The sequence below is a fragment of the Fringilla coelebs genome (assembly GCF_963513975.1).
Source record: "Fringilla coelebs genome assembly, chromosome: 5".
In the NCBI taxonomy this organism is placed as follows: domain Eukaryota; kingdom Metazoa; phylum Chordata; class Aves; order Passeriformes; family Fringillidae; genus Fringilla; species Fringilla coelebs.
Window position 1 is genome coordinate 32364348 of NC_140033.1, and position 18855 is coordinate 32383202.

The 18855-nt window shown below is 43.3% G+C and overlaps 1 protein-coding gene across 1 annotated transcript in view; it reads right to left on the bottom strand.

Annotated features, from left to right (window-relative positions):
- Window positions 1-18855, bottom strand: part of PPM1H (protein phosphatase, Mg2+/Mn2+ dependent 1H) — a 130046-nt gene that overhangs the window by 10271 nt on the left and 100920 nt on the right. Inside the window, exons 7-9 of the mRNA XM_084205990.1 lie at window positions 10727-10790; window positions 8987-9094; window positions 411-562 (exon numbers count right to left, since the gene is read on the bottom strand). Of these exons, the coding sequence (XP_084062116.1) occupies window positions 411-562; window positions 8987-9094; window positions 10727-10790 (324 nt within the window). The remainder of the gene's footprint in view (window positions 1-410; window positions 563-8986; window positions 9095-10726; window positions 10791-18855) is intronic.

The following is an 18855-nucleotide window of genomic DNA, read 5'->3' on the forward strand; positions in this document are numbered from 1 at the left end:
CAGTATTTATATACATACACAGTGAGAGAGGGAGATGTTGAGGATGTCCTTCTGAGAAACAATCTTTAGTGTTAGGGGATTGTCAGATGAGAGACTTGTTGCCATGTTCTTCCAAGACCCCAGCCTCCTACAGTTTTCACAGGACCTCATACAGCAAACAGAATGGATTCCATGCCATGATACTGTGATCCCACACCTACTCCTTTGAATGCAGGCATTTCTGAGTTATAACAGAGCCCCTGCTCCAACTGCTCACATTTGCTGTAGAGGCTTCATCCAACCTATAAAAATGTCTTCTTGTAAGTGTTGCATATTTCCCAAATGTTATTTATATCATACTTTCTACAAAAATATGTTACCAGAAAGTGTTCTTCTAAGGAGAAGCTAGAAAATGGGGGATGAGCACGAACCTGTGGGGATCATCAGGGTCACAGTTCGGTAGAAAGTTAGTGACAGCTTCTGCCACTTCTTCATTTAACAGCACATCCCAGAGTCCATCAGTAGCTAGGATCAGGACATCATCTGGCCCATGCTCGTACTGCAGGAGGTCATAGACTCGCACCTAAAAGACAAAAACCCAAGGCACATACATTCATGAAGGAGGCAGATTGTCAGAGCTGTTTGTGAAACACTGCTGAGTTTGGCTGTGAGGTTACCAGGTTCAGCCAGGGCACTGACATGACCTCCCATGGCACTGGTGGAGTCTACAATTCAGCCCTCCACACAGCAGCCCTTCCTGCTGCAGCTCAGCGTGGCTCAGGTGCTAACCCCAGGTGGGATGGATGCAAGTGTTCCAAAACCAGGCTCTAAGGCACTCTGCTGCCTGATGCCAGAAGCACTTGAAGCCTCCCCCAGCCGGCAGCCTGGCTTCAGCGCATGAGGCTCCTCCCCATCATTGGCAGGACTAGTCATATGGAAGCTGAATAATTTATTTGATGAATTTTTGATATTTTCTAATAAAATATTCACAAATAATTGTTTTCACTATTTGTCCTGATCCATTTAAGCCTGCCAGATTGCATGTTTGGAAATGCCTGTGTGACAGCCAGCATTGCATTCACTTTTCTAAATCTGTGGCAGCTGCTGCACTTGAGTTTTGCCTGAGCAAGTGAGCGGTTCCCTGAAATGCAGAAAAACTGCTCAGTCACATGTATCTGAAAGGATTTCAGTAGCTACAGACCAATTCAGGATCTGCACAAAAGTGAAGCTTATTTGCACTATTAAAACACCCGCTGACTTCAATTTGTCTGTCTGAGCCCTAGTCAGGCTGATCACTGCTGGCACCTCTTCACAGCCTGCATTTTAAAACAACTTCCACCATCCTCTTCCCAGAGAGGCTGAGAGTGGTGGAGGCAGTCACAGTGGGGGTTGCTGTGGGGCCATAAGCAAAGGCCATAGAAAGTGTTTTAAAACAAGTCTTTAGCTTGGTGTAACTCCCCTTCCAGCACATGCTGTACTCCAGCTGAGAAATGCCTGCAATTCCCAGGTTGTGATGGGGAGCCATTAGGAAGCACGCACAGAGCACTTTAATTACCACAGCAACAACCACAGTTTGAAAGAACTGCAACAACCACGGCAAGGCAGACAGGAGAGAAGGATCACCTATACTGAAATTCAGAAACGGTGCGCCTCATCATGCACCCTGCTCCAGCCCTGGACTCCACTAACAGCAGTTAGGCAGGACAAGCCCTGGGCATAACAAGAAAATATGAGCTGTTTTATTCTCCCTCATGGTGCACTCTCCCCTTAGGAGCCATGGAGCAGGCAATGCATATAAAATGCCTGGACCTTTTAATGAAATTACGCTTTTATGGGACTTCAACCAGTACTACAGAAGAAAAAAAACATTAAAAAATCACCTAGATCTGACTGCTAATCCTTACCAGTTCGCCTTTCACTCAAAAGCACAAGAAGGTCATTTGTAAAATGTAACCTTCACTTCATTATCTAAGGTAGCAGCTGAATAAGGACTTTGGAGAGGATTAAATTCAAGGCAAGATACTCTCTTCATTAGAGCATATCTGCTTATTCAGACTTGAGTGGGAATATAGAAAAGACCCCTATATGCAGCACGGCTCTCATCTCAAGCTTACTGCACAGAAATCAGTAGCTGTCATAGTCCCTGTCTCCCAGAATTTATTTCAGCCTTAACAGCTCACAGTTGCAACTCAGAAATCACTGGAGTTGTGGAGGCTGAGTTGGCCAACACAACCATCAATATACAGCACATGTTCTGGTCAGATCTCTTGGGGACCAGCAAATACTCGAGAAAGCATCACAGTTAATGCTCAGGGAAGCACTCAGCACCAAGCCTCTGGTAGGGCTAACCAAGCTTCAAACATCTGTGCTGGGAAAAGCACATCCCAGCTGAGGCAAAAGACACATTACATCACAGGAGCCATTTTTGTGGCTTAGGTGGGGAAGAAGGTGGAAAGCAAAACCATGCATCACTGATTGGAATCCTCCTGAAATCAACCATTTTGTCTGACTGAGGAGTGGCACTGGGATGGATGAGAAACTTTTCAAAGCTACCTGCAGCCAGTTCATGAGCAACATCAAGAAGAGATCATTTCACCAAGAATATGTTTTGGTTTAGGGGAACAAGAAAAAAAAAGCCTTCACTGATTTATTGTGTAAGGTACTTCCTAGAAGGACAAGCTTTGTGAAGTGGGCACCTCCAGCAGGAAGGCATATGTTGAGAAGAATCTAAATGTCAGAAGAGATGCAGAGACAGGGAGGTGTTAGGCTCACCCCTCATCCCAGGCTAAGGAAAAGAGAGTGCCAAGGTTACAGGAGACAAGCTTGAGGCAATTGATGTCAAATTGCTGCATATAAGGACCAGCTGGGCATGCAACAAAACATTCAATGAAATGCATTTTGTCTGCCTTCCAGTTACCTTAAGTCCTTTCTTTGTGTCTTGCCTTGGATTTCTTAAATACATCTGTAGGTGCCACTAATATGTTGCTGACAAAAAAGAGTTAGAGCTGTCCAATCTATTGCAGGGTCAGGTTATGTTCACAGACTGCCTTGTCCAGGTGCAGAAAGTAACCAGCTCCTAACCCTTCATTCTTCTGCCAGCACCTTTGTTCTAGTTCTTTCTTGGGCCAAGGAGGGTCTCTTGCAGTAGCGCCCCGTGCCCCCAGCTGGCTTGGAGCAGTGTGACAGCAGAGCTCCTGCAGGCACACAGGCTGGGCAGCACCACCAGGGCACATGGAACGGGAGCTCAGCCCAGCAGGGCTCACTGAACACCCACTCCACACACATCCCACGCTGTGCAGCACCCACAGCACACTGCACACTGTACAAAAAAGGTGAGAGTATGATATGCCACAGTTCTGAAGTATGAGGAGACATCCAGGGAATTACCTGAGTGCCTGCAATGGCAGTGAACCCACAGCCCTTTAAATCTTATGTGAACAGAAGTGGTTCAATGATTGCAATGAAAATGACTATTTAAATATTTTAGATTCCACAGTAAATGTTCCCAATGACTGCCTCCTTCCTATAGCTGTATTTCAGGGAAGTAAAGAGTGAGGTTAAAGGAAAGTTCTGTCTGTGACACCAGTTTGCACAAAGCTGCTCACACTTTGCAGAAAGCAGCATTGCAGAACCCCGCTCCTTCAGGTGACAGCTGGCTGGACAATGACTGGCAGTGCAGATGTTTCCTTAACTGGAACAGCACCCTTGACAAACTTCCTAACAATGCCACCTTGAATCTTCAGTCTTTTCCTTGTGAATCGCTGCTTCTGCAGTCAGACATCACTCCTGAAAGTGCCCCATAGAATTTGTGTTCTTGGCCTCTCATGATGTCCTGAGAGCCTTCTCAGCAACTCCCTCCAGCCTACCAATCCCTTCTGTGTAAAGAATGAGTTTCTCACTCATTTAAATTAATCTCTCTGGAATATCAGGGCAGCCCTGGAATGAGCTAAGTTTGGTCACCTTACTTCTCCCATCTGCTGGTGTCTTATTGATGTAAAATAGCTGACCTGTTAATTAGCTGAACTTGACATCAGTGACCAGAAAATGTAAAAACTATAAGGAACAAGCAGAAGAACCTCAGCAGCACAGCCAACCATCAAGACACAGCAATGAGCACTGGGTTACCCTTATATCCTACAGATAGAATAATACTATTTAACCTGACTAGTACTGACAGGTAACAGTGGATACACACCACCAGTGCCCACAGTCACACACATCTTTCTGAACATGCATTATGCAGTTTGTCAAATAACGCTCTTCTTCAATCCAGTTATTTGTTTCTCATATTACATATTACCTACATGCAGTCAAGAGCACTGAGAAAACTGCTCTGGGCAAGCGATGAACAAACAGGTGGGCTGGTTTTTATTTACATTTCAAACAGACCCAGCCAGCAGACAAACCCTGCCTTTGGCTGCTGCAGAGGAGCACAGCAGCCCTGCGAAGGCGCTGTGCCTCGTTGGCCAGGTTTGTTTTTAAGAGGCAGGAAAACCGCTCACAATGGAGTGACATGCGAGCCTGCAGCCACCTGAGGTGCTCCTCAGCAGCCGGCCTCCGGGGAATTCCAGCTACACAACAGCCTGCATTCACTTGCCTGCACTATTGATCAACCCAGCTACTTCAATAAATTAAGCCCTTTCTTAATTGTATTGTCCCTTTTATGCGCAGTGTTATCCAGTGCAGCTTTCCTGGCAAATGATGACATCTTTCAATACCACTCTCCATGTAATTTATATGTAAATAATAAAAAGTGGGTCCCAACACTGTTCCCTGCAGCATTCACCAATTAATCTCCTTTTAGCTTTTTACTGCCACCCTTTGTTTCCTGCCCGTTAGCCAATTTCCAGTAGACTGTGCCAACTTTCCACTTTGTCTGTAGCTTTATATCTTTTATATTAATAACCTGTGATGCACAACAGTTTCTCAAATGTTCTGAGGAATCAAAGTGCTCATGCAAGAGCATCAACTGCATTTATTATTATTATTATTTTAATTCTCTTGTCGACGTAACCTCAAGGACCTGAAGCCATTGAATTGTGATGTGTGTTTCCTGGAGCCACTTTGACTCCCTTTGATCATACTGTGCTTCTCTACGTATTTACCTTACTCGTTCCTTTGGATAGTGTAATTCCTGAGGATTTCTCCAGAAGGTAGATATGAATCTAAAATGGTCTCCTTGGACATATTTCTGGAGTTTTCAGAAAGATTTTATGAACACTGGAATAACAAAAATTTTTCTTCATTACCTTCTCATCATTTACTCTGATGGCTGGCTTTGGCTTCCTTGCTGGCAAGGGCCAAATGCTGCCATGAGAGCCACATCTTTCCCCACCAAATAGCTGAGCTGCCATTCAAAAGATTTGGGGATAAAATTCTGCCTTTCAGCTGCAACAAGGTCACTCTAAGTTTTGAAAAGCAGAATTTCCTGCTGAAAGCTTTCAAATTAACTGTTCCATTATGAAAAATAAATATTTAATTCCATGCCAGAGAGCCTCAGCCATGGCTTGCCTGCTTTGTGCTACTCCAGTTCATTATAAAAGGTTCAAATCTCTAGAGCTCACCAACCTGCAGAAGTCCTCCAAATCTGGTCTCATAACAGCTGAGCCAGTGAATACTGATTACATTTGTCAGTCTTGGCTGCATGACTTTTCCTCCCATAGCCTGGCACTCTGTCAAAGTATTATTTCACACCACCCTCAAATTACTATTATATGCCTATTTCTGGATATAGTCTCAGGGATGTTTACCTTTCCTTGAGCTAAATTTTGGTGGAAACAGCATACCAGAACTTTGTCATGCTCAAAGTAAAATATTCAAAAGCTCCCCACACTGCCCCTTACTCGAGAAAGAACACTGCAATTACAGCACAGAAACAGAAGCCAGAGGACCTGGATCTTCCCTCTGTCACGACTCACTCTGTGCCTTAATTTCCTGTGCCTCCCCTCTTCCAGGTCTGGAAACCACACATTGCGTTTCCCTACCTCTATATAAACAATTCAAAATCCAGTGCTGCACAGGGACCAAATATGACTGCTGCCTGACACTACTGCTTTTGCTTCCAAGTGCCAAGCCTCCCAGATGGCAGAATAAAGATGTTGTTTCTTAATGTGGGTTTCTGTGCAAGGTGTGCTGCCCCTGTTTGGACAGAACAAGTCAGGGAAAAACATGAGGAGTTAAAGCACTGTGGCTCTCTCTGGGAGGAGAGGCAAGAGATGATTAAGAGGAGGAGATGCAATAGAAAGCAAGTTGGAGCATATGCTACTTCCTAATAATACTCAGGGGTTTTTTGCCAATATCTCTAAATTAAGGTGGCTGGTGCTCTGTCTTTCCTCCTCCTGCCCTCATACATTTCTGCTGAATTTAGCTGTGAAGAGGATGTGGAAACAAAGCCAATTTTGCTTCCCTTTTGCAAAGCAGTTAAGAGATCCTGAAACGTGGCTAGCATACGAACTGGATGCCACATTCCAGAATTTGAACATGTATAGACACATTCCCCACAAATCAGAAAAGCCCATGAGAAGCTTTGGTTTATAGACACACACAAACACTGCGGCAGCAATTGGCAGAGATGATATTGCTGGGATGCTGGGCTGCAGCCATTACATACCCCAGAAACACTGGATCTCAGCAAGCCAGAAAGAGAAATAAATAGGTGGAATTGCATCATTTTTCTGGCATTAAATCCATCACAGTGATGAGGGCAGAGCTCCTGCCTGCCTGGCTGAGGAGAACAGGAGTGGGTCGCAAGTGAGGGACATTCAAAGGGGGAAAATACATAATTGATAGCATGGAAACATGAAGAAGGGGCTGTCTGCAGATCTCCCTCTTTTCTTCAGGGCTGGGTTCTCTAAGCACTTTTAAAATTTTTATTTTTATAATTGGAATTGTACTATATAATTTATATATGATAAATATAAATATATAAAAATTTTACATTTCTGTTTATAGGCACAGAGGCGAGAAGGACCACACTGCTACTCTGTGGAGTAAGCCAGATCGCCGTTAGTTGTGGGGTGGATTGTGGTGGTGCATCCTTCCTCCCTGCCTCTCCTCAGGCCAGAATATGATCTCAGAAATGCTGTCAGGCCTTGGCCTTGATGAGCAGCGCCTGGGCTGAGCGTCTCTCAAGCTTATCAGAAACACTGTCTTCTCCCAGGAACTTGCGCTGTCTAACGAGCTCCTGGTTGTTTTCAAACAGCCTTGGAAACTTATTCTTACCTGAATAACAACCCAAATGGAACAACATCATAACAAAGTTATCAAACTTTCAGAGAAAGTTACCACCCAAATTGCAGCCAGAATGGAAAATTAATATGGCTAAAGCCAACTTTTGTGCAAGCCTATAAACAGTGGGTCCAAGTGAGACCCTTTGAGCTCTCCTTTGAGCAGGCTGTGTACATACTTTTTTAGGCCTGTGTGAGTATGCTATAGCAAAGGTACTAGGAATGTTGCTCTGTTAGATTCTTAAATATGTTAGATTTGGAAGTTAAGCCTATAAGTAAGTTACTGTTGTGCTTACAGTAAATTCTATAGAATCTTCTGTAAAATTGTTTAAATTCAGCTATTAAGTGTTGTTAAAACCTTTAGGCCTAAACTGGTGGTCAAGTCCGGGGAACAGTTTGGCAAGGGGTCTACTCTGAACCTTGTGACTCAACAGGAGGGTCTCCCTTATTCCTTTTTATCCTTAACCTTTCCCTTATCCTTCTTCCTTACCTTTAAGCTTTTTTTGTCCTCAGCTCCCACATAGATAATTTTTGGCTAACTTTAGTTTTAAATTCATTGATTTTAGATTTCCGTCCAATTTTTTCTCTGTGTGCTCCAACAATCTAGTAGGCAGTAGAGCAAACCCTGCCAACAAACTTTGTTGTGCTTTCCTTTTAATATTGAACCTGCTTTTGTTGATACTTTCATTGGTGAAACACTCATAACAGATTTGCCTTGGAGATGTTATACACAAGGTTTATTTGATAATTTGGTTCCTTCCTACCAGTATGTTGTTATTTGTGTGATTTCATTCTCTCATACTGCTATATCAAGCTACAAATTCAAGGTCAAATACTGGGTATGGTTAAAACTTTGGCAGTCCAGTTGACAATGGACAGTTTTCAGCATTTGGGCCATGGAAGCAAAGCTGCCTCTTTTTGTGCTGTCATCAGATGGCTTGCCCTTGCTTAATATTTGATGAAAAACATGTGACATCAGTTCCTTGATGTAGGAACAGGAGAAATGCAGTTACAATGGGAGGAAAAAAAGCAAGACTTGCATGTTCCTTGTTAACAAATACATTTAAATCCATTTGGAAGGCTTGATATCCTTCACTGCAAGGTTTCCAGCGGTCAAGAAGTGGGTGGAATTGCTCGTGATGAGGCCATTCAAAATGAAGGAGGCATTTAAAACTACCCCTAACCTAAATACCACATAGTCTCCTCATAACACCATCATTTGGGAACGCAGTGTCATTATTTGGTGTTGACACAAAACTATCAAAAGAACTGCAGGTTAAGGGGCAGACAGATGGAAGCATAAAGTACCCTTCCTATGAATCTTGGCATTATCCTGCTTAAGAGTTGATCTGGTATCCTCTGTGTAAAGCAGGATACTACACTGCTGTGGAAGACACCCTTCTGCAGTACACAGATTTACATCTTCTGTGAAGGCAGCATGATCTAGGCCTTTATGGGAGCTGGAGCACATGAAGGTGGAAGGAGAGATGGGCATCTGTCACACTGGCAAGGCTTTGGGATAACAATAGCACAGGGAGTGAGAGGGAATCATCAGTGCTCTGCAGGGATGTGGAGCAATCAGCACACAGCTGGGGAACTTAGGCTCTACTATGAACTTTGTTCTTACTATGTGGATATTACTCTCATGCTGCACCTTTGGAAAGAGCAGCATGTTACCTGGACTGGATCACAGTCAGAATGGATGATTTGAGAAGAACAAATAAACACACTAAGCAAATTTATTTCCCTCTCACAAATCAGTTGAACTTTGGCTGTTTTACCTCAGGAGATGAGGACAGGAAAGGTTTGATGTATATGTTGGAGTCGTGCACTTTCAGGTCATGGTCTCCCAGTCCTCGGGTCACTCCAATTGTTGCCATAACCCGAGCCTGGAAATAAAGAAAAGCAGTGGGATATAATCTTGTTACATGGACTGTGTCAATAAGGAATGAGATAACATTCCTGCTTTGTAACTGCTACAGTTAGTGATGAATTCCCTTTTCTCTCCCAGAAACCCTAGATTTAACACAGCCAATCAACATCACAGCTTTTCACACTCGTGCCATCTCAATTTTTCTCCTTATTCCAAGCTTTGTTTTCATCCACATCCCACTCACCATCTCTAAGGTACTGGGTCTATAGAAACCAAACCCAGTCACCTCATTGTCCACACCAGTCTATGAGAGCATTCCTTCAGCAAATTATACTGTTTTATAAAGGTTTTATAAAGAGGACAAGGAGCTTAACTACTAACATAATGAATCTGTTGTATCTTCCTATTGACATATTGTTGTACACTCCCTTAACCAGGGAAAAGTGCCAAAGGCCACCCTAAATTGCTGAACACACACGTGACAGCAGCACTGACCACAGTGCTCTCTTCTAGGGAGAGTCACTCTATAGCAGTCTGCAGTTTCCTCACATCTACCATTTCCTTCCCCCAGCACCTTCCTCTGTGACATGAGTGGTATCCCAAGAGGTTCTGGGCTCTACTTCATTAAAGCTGCTCCAGAGACTGACCAGCCATTCAGCCTCCCAGGGAACCCTGCGCCCTGTGCGCTGCAGATCACTTCCCCCAAACTCAAGCCTAGCCACAGCAGCTTCTGAGCAAGGGAGCTCAGCATCACTAATGGGGAGCAACTGACTCAGAATCATTTTGCCTCAGTGACTCCTGGCTCCACAGGGTCATAAGAAAGTAAATTAAAAAGATGTGCATGAAACATTTTGCAAATAACTATAAACCTAATGAAACTCAGAGATAAGTTGCAGGTCTGAACCTTCAAAACACAGACTAATATTGAAGAGTGTCTATTTTTGCATTGAGATAAGAACCTAATGCAGCAGAGGGGCACTATTTAGAAGCACAGCAAGCACACCAATATCAGCAAACTGACACCACTGCATCCTTATTGATCCTACTGCTGCATCCAGCTAAGCTTGCTGGGACCAACACTAACGATCTCACTGTTCTTAATCACAGAGCTGTAAAGAAAGCATAACAAACAGAACAGTGTTTCTCCCTTTCAACTATCAGCCTTCACACATCAGAAAAATTCAACAGTGAGTTCACATAGCCTTATCCTCTTCAGCTAGTGTCAAAGGTGTTGTACTTTACAAATCCTGCCCTGATCCCTCCTCTTCCTAAATTAGAATTTTGCATCTCAGAGCACTATTAAATATCCTCCTGCTTTGTTCTAGTTATATTTTACAATGAAACAGGAACATTTAAAGTCAATTACTTACGACAGTCTCATTGTAGCCTATTTACAATGAAAGAAAAACAAAAGCAAACTAAACAACAAACAACTGCTGTAAAATGTTTATTACTATGTTGAGCTCTCCCCACCACCCCCCAGACATGAGACTGATTTATGACAGAACCAATATATTCTTTCAAGCTGTCAAAACGATAAAATAAAGAGATACTGAGTGGAAAACACTGGACTGCCATGGGCTAAACTGAATGGTAAACAGCACAGAATTCCTTCTTCCTTTGGTCTGAGGAAAGCAAATGTGCCCACCTTCTTGCCTTCTCCATATATAAGGGGAAACTTCAAGTCATCTTCCTCAATGGTTTTGTATGCCCTGTGGGGGGGAGGACAAACAACATTTATGAAGCTTGTAGTCAATTAGTGACCCAGTGCCCTGAAACAAGCAGCTGTGATTTAAAAAATGGGGGGAGGAAAAAACCCATTATTTTTCCTAGGGACTCTGTCTTTGAAGCAAGATGTAAATTTCTTTTTCTGCAGGAAGGTTATCTGTAAATAGTTTTATCCATTTCATCAAAAGGAAAAGTGAAGATGGGAATATATCTAACATGCCAGGCTGCTCCTATTGATTGCAAAGAAAGAGGTGAACTGGAATAACATCCTAATCAGGTAAGATATTGTCAGATGTGGTACCAGCTATACAATAATACAGTGTCATAAAAACCCCAAATCCAACCAAATAAAAAACCCAAACAAAACAATTCCAAGCCCCAGAAACTAACCAATGCCTCGACTGACACTGTTAATGTGAAACGTGAGCTATGACAGACATGTACCCACGGTGTGAAACAGCTGTCTGATCCTGTTCTCACCCTCCAGGACCACAGAAACCAAGACAAGCTTCATGTGCTGAAGTCTTAGGGTATTTAGTGCTCATTTGACCTTGACTGCAACAGTCAAGGTTGTCAGAGGTTTCGCATTTCACAGCAACTTTCCCACGGACAAGAGACAAGAGAAGTAAATGCTCATGCTCTGATTCTGGTACCGCATGCCTGCGTACTCTACCTTTTACACATCCAGCTGTTGACACTGATGAGGTGAGAAGGTTAGCAATTTTGCCAGTGAGAAGTAAAAAGAAAACCAACAGAAGATGACAGTCATTCTCATAAGCTGTGGAGTCCCGTGGTTTGCATGATACATGCTTGAGCTCAGGTGCTGGTACCTTTTTGGCAAAGGTGCATCGCCCCAGAGGGGCATGCTTCCCTTGACACCACAAAGTCATCCCTCCTCAGCCTCTCCCTGCATGTTGCGCTTCCCTCCTGGCCCATCCATGCCCAAAGCTCTGCGGGGACACCAAAAGCCCCCTGGGTGCACAAAGCAGAGCGGGAGGGAAGGTGCGGGGCAGATCCCCTGCCAGCCGCTGCCAACCCCTGCTGCGGAGCTCTCCAGGATGGCTGCCTGAGCTCCAGGGAGTCACATGGCATCACGTTTATGCAATGCTAAGGCTGTCATGTAAACCAGCAGGAAATTAAAAATTAAGGGTGAAATCCTGTATTGTAATCAAAGTGCCCCCCTGCTTCACCAAAACATGGCACAGGCCTGGGATCAATAAATGGTGCTGTACATGCTGCATCACCCAGGCAAGACTCAGACTTACTGAGAATTGCATAGACATTTAAGCCCCACCTTTAAATTTCCCAGCAATCAGGAAGGGATCACATTAGAGGTCTGGAGGTGAGGAAGGACCAAGAAGAAAGAGAAAAGCAATCAAAATTCATAGATGAAACAATAGTGGAGGGCTCCCATCACATACTAAAAAATATTACTATATATAAAATCCCAAAATGAAACTAGGTGAGGTTTGCAAAATACAGTGGTGGGTCCTTCATGTAGTCAAGAATATGTTAGAATATACAACCATAATATCTGGCCATCTCTCTCAGACACAATACAGTGAAGGCATTCAAATGGAATTCTGCACTGGGGAGGGCAAATAAATTAGCTCTTAAACCAAACAAAGAGGCACAAATTACTACATGTAGCCAACATGATAATACTTCCCTGATGTTTAAAACCTGGAACAGCATTTAGTTGGGAAGGAGGAGTTGGTCTTTTGCTCTTGTTCCTTCCTTTATTCTCAACAAAGATCTCTGCCTCACTCACTAAATTGGATATCCTGGTTTGAATGTAGAGCAAAAAATGTTCTATTTCTGACTACTCATGAACATGTTTCAAAGCTTCCAACTGGACCTACAGTGCTGAAAGACCTGGGAAAACATCACTGAGGAGTCTGAACTATGCCTTGCATAGAGCCAGTGATGCTCTGCCACCAAGAAAATGGGTATCAGCTGAGCCCATTGTGGGCATCAGTCAAATGACTAATCAAGCCACAAGCCTGAGAAGACAACCATGGATGTTGTAGGAATTGTTGTACATATTTGTTAAAACAGCAAACAAAATGAAGATGATGTGGCTTAACTACTTGCAGCCCCCTTTTTAAAAGAAAAAACAAGCCCATTCTTTACACACAGACTATATTATCTGCAACAACTATTTATGACCAAAGCCCCCACTTTACACCGCCCTGTAAGTTGACAAAAGCAGAGACCAAGCTTTTTTCCCCCTCTCTCCTCTTTCTCCTTATATTCTCCTGCACAACACCTCACACTGACTGTGCTTTAGGAAGAAGGGAAAAAAGTGTCATTTAGGCTAGTGTCCTTCAAAAGAATGCTCTCCACTGCTGAGTGCAGCTTCTTTCAGGGAACCATTAAAAAACCACTGTCCCTCAGGCCTTGCACTGTGACACCTCGGTGTAAGGACGCTGGGGGAGGCTGTGTTCCAAGGGCTGCAGCTAACTTGTTCCATCAGCAGATCAGGGAGAGCAGCTGGCTAGCCTGTGACCTCCTGAAGCTGTGCAACTAAGTGAGGGAGGCCCAGAGAGCTACAGTGATTTATTTTGTGGTTACTCATAGCCTGTCACCTCTTGGGCTTAGAATTTGGGTGCCAAACTCATCTCAAATGTGCTTTTTCTGTTGATGTTGCTATTGCCTGAAAAATTACCATCACTTAAAAAACAATGCTCAGAACTGCAACCACAGCAGCGGAGGTAGCACAGACACACTGAAAAACAACCCGGGACACTCTAGAGAAGTCCTGCATTACCAGAGAAACAGAATTAATAATATACGAATGTGTGGTTTACTGCAAGAGAAGCATGAAGCACGGCTTTTCAGCTAACAATTCAGCAACTGCACTGGGGAGACAGAAAGAAGATAAAAAGTTAATTTTCATTTATGCCCTGTGAAATCTCCTGTATTTTGTATGTGGGTTTATTTCACAGAGGCTACAACCTTCTGGACTATTTCTCTTGATTTTATGTAATAAAGTTGCATTTATACTGTTGTTTATAAAGACATACTGTGGCAGTAGGTGTATCAGACACAGACACACAGAGGTGGTTCGGCTCTTTTAGTGCCAGCACGGCCTTATTCAGCCCTCTGTGTAATTCAGCCCAGCACACTGCCTTAACAACACAGTGTTGCAACCCTCCCCTCTCCTTCTCTCTGTCTTCCTTGTCCACATCCCAGGAAGTTTTGGTGGCCACCAGGGCATGACAAGGTGATAAAGACAAGGCAATGCTATTGCTTCCAGCTCTGAGTGAGCCTAAAGCTTGTCAAATGCTTCTGCCACGTAAGCCTTCTGCCTATTTTTCCAAATGGAAAAACAGGAGGAGTAGTAGGGAGTAGAAAAGGCAAGCTCGTGCCCAGCTAGATCTAGCTGCATTTTTTTCAGTTAACTTTGTTTCTTCTTTTCATTTCAAAAGAATTATGAAATGCTACTGCTGTCCAAAAATACTGAACTAGGCCTCGACATATGTACCACCCACAAAGTTACATTTGGACTCAGGATCAACATTTTGGAAAACCGGGCCAAATCGCACCAGGAGCCAAAAGAGATGTCAGAACAAAAGAACTAGGACTGACATGATGTTACTCATATGCTAACTGGAATCTGCTCTAAATGCACGGTGAAAAAACAACCAGGAGCTACTAAATGCACAACACAATCTACAGAAGTTTCTTTGAGTGTTGGGGTCATTAGTGCTTTTACACTCTCGAAATAAAAGATTAGCAAAGTTACTTGCATATTTCTGGGTCATGAAAAACTGGTTCTTGAAAAACCAGTCATCTCCTATATGCAAATTTCAGAGCCAAAATCCTAAATAACATCTTACATGTGTTATGAGTTCTCCTGCCATATAAGTTGTTCTTAAAATTGGCCGTCTGAAAGCACATACAAATTCATGTAAGACTAGAAGTTGATGACTTAAACCAAAACCCACATTCCATTTTCTTTCGTGGCAAACTGTGTAAGGTTACTGGTCACAAAAAGCACTGCATTGGCATCCCCAGGCACAACAGATGGTATTAAAAACACAACCCACCCTGACCTGGAAGGTTCAGTTCTGTGCATGACAGGGGAATCCAGACTCTGTGCTCTGATTTTTCATTGCACTTGGCTTTAGAAAGTTTGTCTCTGTTTCACATCTCTGCTTGTGATACCTAACAGTAAACTGAAAATTAAACCTAAGGAAGAGCAAAGAAAATCATCATCAAAGGGCTTTAGCTTGAAGCATAGAATACACCTACTTGTGGCAAGCAACCAAGAGAAAGTACTAGCACTTCATAAAAGCCCTAGTTCACAGTGAGTACATGGCAAAAGGCACCTCTGAGACAGATTTATAGATTTCGTGTATTTCTAGCACTGATTTGCTACCATTCTAAAAACCACCAAACTAGGGCCATCCATAACACTTTTCCACCTGCCCCAACTCTCCTCCTCACCCAAAATAACCCAACCCACAACAAAACTACTCCAGCTATCCAAACAACCTCCTTCTCAAGCTCAACCTTCTTTGGTCATACCAACAGAAAATCATGTTTTAATCTTTAAGCAACACAAAACTTGATAGAAACTCGTTCTTTCTTTTCCCCTCCCACACAAATAATCAGTGGAATGGAGCTCACCCTTTGGGCAACAGAGCTTAAACCACCAGTCCAAAAGGAACTGTTCATCTGTACTGTCTGTTGAACTACAGGCATCTAACCAGTGTAAGTGCATGCTTACTATCAAGAAGAAAAGATGTGTAGTGCAGGTTAGGCACAGAGACACAGAAAATTGTACCATTTATGTCTTAACTCAGCCATAATCTTAAAAAATGTCCTTACACTTGTGCTTCTGCAGAGTCAGGATCTCTAAGCCCAGACAGCACCGTCTGATACTAAGTACCCTCTAGATAGGTTAGCTCTAAAGTTCAGTGTCTCAGTATTTTTCCCCTATTGCTCATCTGACACATAGTTTAATGAAACAAAATTACAATAAACAAAGATAATTAAGGCACACAAACTACAGCAATATTTGTTAAGAGAGATGATGATGGCAAAGCCAAACAAAGACCGATGCACATGGGCACAAAACAGTTTTTAGGGGCAGGTCTACCTTAACCAAGATACTCTCATAGGCCTTCTTTCAAGTAAAGAGGAAAACATACAAGTTTTAAAACACTCATTATTCACAGAAAATTCAGAAACACCTTCTTATGAACCTGAAAGTTTATAATGCTTCATTTTGCAAATCCCAGCTCCGTCTACCAATCTACAAATTAAAAAAGAAATAAAAGTCTCTCAGCATGACTTGTACACATCTATGATCTCTGGCTTGGTTAAATCAGACTAATTCATGAGCCTTGGACCTTGAGGGAGCCTTCACTACTGTGTACAGTCCTAAGACAGAGTCTGCACTTTGGAGAGCACCAGCATCACATATTCCTGTGGAAGTAATTCCTAAGCAAAACAAGCTATCCATTTTGGCCAGCCCAGTTTAAAGACATGCACCAGAATTTTTTTGGGCACTTCCTGGAACGTGGTTGACTTTTTAGTCCACTCACCTCTATTGGAGCATTAAAAGAAAATGGTAGAAGAAAAGTCAGGGACAGGACTGTCAAGCATCTCAAGCATTTAGAGAGGTCCTTGACAAAAAAAAGATAAATCAGAATAAAAAATGAAATGAAGGTATTTAAAAGGAGAGGCTGGGAGGGACAGAGCAAGAGTATTGCAATCACTTTCATTCACTACTTGTGACCTGTTGAGCTTTCACTACTGAGTGACAAAACCTGTGTGCAAATACTGCATCTGCACATCAAGCAGGTTCACCTTCTGCAACAGCCTCAGCTGACCAAGCCTTTCTTTTTTGCCCTCAGTGAGCTTGCTGCCTTGCGCACTTATTAAAATTTATTTCATTTCTTCTACTCTTAAAAGACAAACAGGAGAGTTTGTCAGCAATTTACTCTGGAGATAGAGGGGTAAGGGAAATGGTCTGTTAACAGTCTATGGACTGAGTACACTGCAGTGCACTGTGATGGACAGAAAAGCTTTTTGCAAATTGGTATTTTGCTGTATTTCTTGTTAAAAGGCTGTTGTGAGGCAGATGGGAGAAAGGCTGCATGTTGAACTCACAGTGCCTGCCCCACACTTGCTAGCTGGGATCCTCTGGAAGCAAAGGAGATTGAGGTTGAGGAAGAATCACAAAGTAAATTCCTCTGGGAAAGATCCCTGCAGTGCAGGATGGATGAGGCAGTGAGACACAGCAAGCAGAGACCTCACCATTGCACAGCAGGGTTGGAAACTCCTCTAAGGAGCAAGGGGCTTCCTCTCAGCCGGAAGCAGAGCCACGAATCAATCTTTGGTAACAAGGGAAAGAAAGAGAACTTCTATGGACCCAGCTGAGGTCATGTCAAATTTGTGCAGATGGGGAAGCCAGAGAAAGCACGAGCGTGGAAAGAGACTTCACCTTATCAAGAAGAAGGGGCGTTTTTGCTTGGATTTTCAGACTGAAGATTATATCATTCCAGTTTAGTTTCCTTCTGACAAAACAGACTGGGCTTCTTTTGTTTGCCCTTGCATATGCAGCATTTGATTCCACACCAAGGCAAAGGCCAAGTGGAGATGCAGGGCCATGCAGGGACAGGTCTTAGATGCACGGCTTCCAGAAGGAGATGCTCTTGCAGGACATGACTCAGACCAAACGCATTCTTATCACTCTCAATGGGCCCCAGAGAGGCCATTTACACAGAGCTTTACTCCAGACTTAAGCTTTCTCTCTTGTTGCAGCATATTACTTTCCTGTTTTTGCTTTCTCCTGCCCCAAAGACTCTGGCTCAGCTCCTGTGGCATGTGCACACTTGGGGGAAAGAGCCATTCATCACCGTCAGGAGACGTGCTGTACACAGCAGGTCAGCTCCCGCCTCCTGCTGCTCCTGCAGTGAGGGCTGCAAATCCTGAAAAGATGCATAACATGCACATTGCAAACAGCCATTCATCATCGCAGAGCTGTGCCCCAGACACCCAGGCACAGCCCAGCAAGCTGCTCTAGCTGTGTGCACCAAGGAGGCACGTCCTCTCCTGCTCCCCGCCACCTTGCAGCGAGAGACAAAGCGCAGACACAGAAAGCTGGGCAGGTGACTGCAGATGATGGTTTCTGCTGCAAAAATTATATCCTCTCTCTCCCCTCCAGAATGGCCCAGTGCTGCAAAGGTGCCCCATAATCATTAAATTATGAAAATGTAAGTTGCTGGAAGGAAATTAATACCAGGCATGACTGGGGAAAAGGTTGCTTTCTCGTGAAGTAATTATGAAATTAAAATTTGATCTCTCCCTGGCGATTGTACAAAGGATACAGCTGAGGTCTCAAACACAACAATACAGCCAGGTTTTCAGCAGAAGAAACGTAGAATGTTTCACTAGACAAAAAAGCTCAATTAAAAAACAAAACAAACGGGGGAAAGGATGACTTTTTCTAAATTACATGATTTTGGCTAAAAGGCTCAATCAAGCAGGTTAGAGCACGGGGTTTGCAGACTTCCAATTACTTCTTACAAGTTGGAATCAAGCTGTTAGGAAATGCAGCTTATCTGAATAAGACTAATAATGCTAAGCTAATTAGACCCACAGGCATTAGCCAGCAGATAAATTCAGGCCAAAAAGAGGGACACTGTCACTTTAAATACTGCCTTGGGATCGGCAGAAAAGCTAATGAGCAGTGTCAGTTGGGGCTGTTTTATTAGGTGGTTCTCTAGAGACTATAGCCTGAGGTTTCTGTAGCAGGGCTTCTGTGCTTGATTCAATAAATCAATTTATATTAAAGGAGGGTGCAGCACAGGTGCCAGCTCCATAAAGCATTTTTGTGGCATTTCTCAATCTGCTCAGGCACTCCTTGGGCAGGCTACCTGAATGTGCTGTCAAAGGACATTGAGCCCAGCAATAAAGAGTAAGATAGCAGCCACATTGGCAATATTTGTTCAAATCAGCTCACACATTACCAAGCAAAACATGTACATTGGCTCTCACTGGGGTATTCTGGATCCCCAATAAGTGATTAATGAG